Source organism: Acanthisitta chloris, unplaced genomic scaffold (genome assembly GCF_000695815.1).
Source record: "Acanthisitta chloris isolate BGI_N310 unplaced genomic scaffold, ASM69581v1 scaffold14679, whole genome shotgun sequence".
Classification (NCBI taxonomy): domain Eukaryota; kingdom Metazoa; phylum Chordata; class Aves; order Passeriformes; family Acanthisittidae; genus Acanthisitta; species Acanthisitta chloris.
In genome coordinates this window covers 710-5,332 of record NW_008693181.1, presented here as the reverse complement: position 1 = coordinate 5,332, position 4,623 = coordinate 710, and the positions used below count along the sequence as shown (strand labels likewise).

Genomic DNA, 4,623 nt, shown 5'->3' with positions numbered 1-4,623 from the left:
TGCGGGAGGTGGAGGGGCTGCAGGGGACAGTTTGCTTACTCAGTCCCCTGGCCCCAAGTACTCACTTGGCAATAGCCAGGAAGGCCAGTTCCACGTTCATGCCTGTCTTGGCGCTTGTCTCCATGAAAGGCACCCCGTACTCCTGCAAGGGCAGCATTGCCCCATCACTGGCTATCCCCAAAATGCCCTCTTGCCCCTCCAAATTATCCCTGTCACCTAGAAGAGGCTTGGGGCTATCCCCTCCCTGCCCTGATTCAGGTTTTGTGTGCAAGTTACTGCCCATGCTTGAACCAAGTGTGTCCAGGCACCCATCAGAGGGGATGGCACAGCTGTGTGTGGACCCTGAGTGACATGCAATTTTCTGGGGGGCTGCAGTTGGGTTAGACCTCAGCACAGCTCACCCTGGCCAGCGATGCTCCATCCTCTGTCCTCACAGCCCTCTCGCTGCTCACATCAGCCTGCCAAGGGAAGAAAATGGTCACTACATACCAGGTCATCTGGCACACTGGGACATCTGTCAAACAGGCAGTGTGGGGTGCTCAGGAGCATCCAGTCTCCAGAGAATCCAGGACCTGTGGAGCATCTGGGACCTGGTGGCATCAAGGATGTCAGAGGGCATCTGGGACCTGAGGACACTGGGGACCTGGGGAAGCATCTGGTACCTGGGGGCATCCAATACACAGGGAGGCTCTGGTACCCTGCTGGGCATTGTGTAGCCCACCATCATCCAGGATACAGAGGACATCAGCACTCAGTTGGGCATTGGGCACCCAGCAACATCTAGGACCCCTGTAGAGAATCTGGGACCTCATTGAGCATCTGGGGCTTGAGGTTACCTGGGACCCAGAGGTGCATTCAGGCATCCCATGCCCAGCAGCATCCCATACTGGGAGCATCCCATACCGTAGCCTCTGCCTCGTGCTGCCCCCCACTGGCTGCCGGGAACACTGCCCTCTTCTCCTGACCCCCCAACCTCTGGGGTCACCTCTGGGTTCCGCCGAGCCCAGAGAGCAGCACAGCCCGGCGGAGGCTGCAGGCAGAGTGCCCATCGACCCCCATCCCTCCACAGCCATGAGGATGGCAAGGGCAGGGCACCACATGGCACAGCACGGCACTGTATGGTGTAGCAAACCACCAGGTGAAAGGGAATACTGCACCTACCTTATTGCCCAGCAGCATTATGACTACATCCTTCTGGGCGTACTCATGGATCTCTGTCAGCCAGGCCTGCAGGGCAGCAGGGCTGTGTCAGGGTGAGTGGTACCTCTGTCCCTCCCCTCTCAGCCCTCACACCCCTCCCTTCATCCCTCACACCACCCCGTAAGGATGGGGATAATGACATATTTTTTGGCACTGGAACTATTCTAGCATCACAGCCGAACAGCTCTGCAAACGCCCTGCCTCCTGGCTACCAGCCCAAGCTTATGTGTAGTTCACATCCTTCCCAAACTGCATTTTCTCCCTCCAGCCATTTACCATGTCCCTGAACAAAACTCACCCAGCCATGCAGCACCCAGCCTGGTGCCCCAGGACAAGCTCCTAGCTGGTTGAGTCTGGCCAAAACAGCTGGCACTTACATGTGAAACAGGTTCCCAACTGCCCCAAATCCCTGCCCAGCCAAGCAGGGCACCCACAACCCCAATCCCTGGGGAGAAACATTCCTGACCCATGGAGGGACTCACACGGATGTTGTCGAAGGACATCTTGCTGGTGATATCATAGAGCAGGAGCAGGGCTGGAGGGGAAGAGGCAGAGGCATTGCCTTGCTGCAGGGATGAGTTCTGGATGGTCCCCCCATTCCCACCGGACCCCAAACCCACCTTGGGCATCCCTGTAGTAGGCATGGGTGACGCTGCGGAATCGCTCCTGTCCTGCTGTGTCCCATATCTGCTGAGAAGCCACTCTGGTGAGAGGGGGGAGAGGAACCTCCCCAGCTGGGGATAGCCCTGTGGCTCCTGGCCTCACTGGACCACCATGCTCGGCCTGGGGTAGGTTTCCATCCAGAAATTATATCTCCCCACCTAAATCTCACCTGCAACTTCACTTTCACACCATCCACGAGCACCACTTTGTTCTGCAGAAGAAAATGAGAGCACATTCATCAGCCCAATGCACCTTTCAGCCCTGGAGTGGAGCTGGCATTCCCCATCCCTTCAGCTGCTCTCCCCTGGCTGGTGGGATGAAGCCAGGCTGCCCACGAGGCTGAACATTGAAGCCTCATTGCTGCAAACCCTGATCCTGCTTGCTTGGCATCCACAGGGACATCCCAGAGCAGCATTCCCTCATGCCAAGCTGGAAGAGAGCAGAATCAGCAGAGACAGGACAGCAAGATCCCAGCCTTTTTTGGGTCTGGTGCCTTGCTCATCTCCTACAGCCAGCACACCTGTCCTGTGGCTCCTGAGTCCCCTAAGAAGCCAGCTAATGATGCTTGCTGTCCTGAAAATCCTGGGGACACTGACCTGCTCCAACTTTAGCCTTGCACCAGCCCCTGCCTGAGTGCCAGGGAAGTTCAGCATAGCTGGGGAAGTAGGGAGGTCTGGATGAACCACACAAGAATGTGCATTTATTAATAATACCTTAGTGAGCTTTTATGTTTGCCCACCAAAAAGCCCTGACCCTTCTACCAGAATTCCTCTGTTTCATGTGCTGAGGAACCACCACTGCTGTGCTAAAAATCTGGGCTATTTGCAGCAATTTTAGGGCTTTGGATGCTACAAGCTGCCTTAGGGACACTCAGTGGGTGACACCAGGTGTCCTGCTCAGGCTTCCTTGCTGATGGAGCCTTGCTTGGCCCCTAAACGTGGTTGCAAACACTGAGCTGGGGGGTTGCATGTATCCAGCATGGCAGGAGGAAATCTCCTGGGTCAGGATGATTTGCAGCCAGGCAGCTGGGCTGGGACCAGGGAAGGGAACAGGCATTTCCAACTGAGCAGGGAAGGCAGCTATTGAGGCTTAAGCAGTTGCTGTATGCAACTTGCAAGTGCAAGGACTTCTCTCCAGAGGCCAGAAGAAAGAAAAGCAGGAGTTACTGAAGAGCTATTTTAAGACTCTTAAAGCGTTATACTTGGAGGGATGAGTCTGAAAAGAGAAGACCCCATAAATAATTTGGTTGCCTTGAATTGCTTGAAATGGAAATTCAGTCCATATGGAGATGATAAAACTTGAGCAAATGGGTTGAATAAAACAAAAACGTGCCCTGGGATGCTCTGGAGATTACCTACCAGCAGCAAGCCATGAGCTGCTGGAGGGAACACTTGCACAAGGCAGAGCAGGTATCTACAGGCTGACAACACCTCTGGGCCCACCAGCATTGAGCCCAGCAGTGGGATGTGGCAGATCTTCCTTCTTTCATGATTGTATCAGAAGGACAGGCCTCAAGATCCCCCCAAAGCAAACCCCCAGTTCGACCACAAGCAGCAAAGGTGGTGGAAAGCCAGAGCAGCTACAGCTGTAGGGGCAGAGGAAGCACCAACCACACTCAACACGTGTTCACCACCACAGGGACATCCCCATGACTTCCACCCTGCTGAAATGCCACTCTGCCCTGTGCTGCAAACAGCTCTGCTTCCCCAGACACCCCCAGAGACACTGCAGCTAAAATTTGGTGAGGATTTAAACAGGATCTGGAGACCTTAACAACTACTCAGCAGCGCATTTCAGCCCTTTCAAGGCACAAAATTCCAGCAACCAGTGTTTGTCCCCTCCAGCTGCTGACCTCAGCCTGGCTCGTGGAGTGTGCTGCCAATGAACACACACCCCATGAACACACCCCCCCAGCCCATGCACCCAGCTGGGCTGGGCTAAACCCGGGCTGTTTGCTGATTTAAAGGCAAGAGGTGACAGTATTAGTGGGCTCTTTTGTCAGTTATTGCTCTCCCAGAGGTGAAAGGGTTTCAGCAAGCGCCTGCTGCTGGTTGGAGGATTATTTGAGGTGCAGAGGCTGGAAAGCCCTTGCTCCCCCTTCCCAGCATCCCGTCCTGGCGAGGTGTGGCTGGGGGAGGTAAGGGGCTGGCAGTTGTGGTGGTCTCACCCGGAAATCTATGCCCACGGTGGCTATGAACGTCCCGGAGAGAAAGGCTCCGTCTTTGAACTGGAGCAGGAAGCAGGTTTTCCCCACGCCCGAGTCTCCAAGTAACATCACCTGCAAGATGGGTGCAGGGAGAGGTGTCAGCGGGATGGGGAGGGGGCAGCACCCCTGGGTGCTGCTGAGCCCCTCCCAGTCCCTTCTGTCCCTTCCCTTCTTTTCCCAGGGCTGGTCCTGCCAGGTCTAGGGAGCCCCGTGGGAGCTGGAGGTGGGATGGGACCCCCAAGGGTGCAGGCAAGCAGTGCTCCAGGGCATCAGAGCAGCACTCAGCCACGGGAGATGGGGAGAGCAGAAGAGGAGAGCTGGTGGGAAGGCAGGTACCGCAGCAAGAAGAGATGTCTCCCAGCCAGCCCCTAGCGATCTCCCAGTCCAGGAGGCTCCTGGAGAACCGGCCACACGCAGCTCCCAAACGCACGAAGCCTCCACCGCCCACGTTTTGCCCCTGACCCGGGTGTGCCCAGCCCGAGGGCTGATGCATGGCTTGGGCAAACCCTGCGTGTCCGGGACTCTCTCCTGTCGATGCCCAGAACCCTGCCCAC

At 56.3% G+C, this 4,623-nt stretch overlaps 1 protein-coding gene across 1 annotated transcript in view; it reads right to left on the bottom strand.

Annotated features, from left to right (window-relative positions):
- RAB37 (RAB37, member RAS oncogene family) overlaps positions 1–4,195 on the bottom strand; it is a gene marked incomplete at its 5' end in the record, with an annotated part of 4,337 nt that extends 142 nt beyond the window's left edge. Inside the window, 7 exon segments of the mRNA XM_009082982.1 lie at positions 53–142; positions 402–458; positions 1,162–1,227; positions 1,683–1,735; positions 1,821–1,887; positions 2,033–2,074; positions 4,031–4,195. Of these exon segments, the coding sequence (XP_009081230.1) occupies positions 53–142; positions 402–458; positions 1,162–1,227; positions 1,683–1,735; positions 1,821–1,887; positions 2,033–2,074; positions 4,031–4,195 (540 nt within the window).
- Positions 4,196–4,623: the final 428 nt, after the last annotated feature.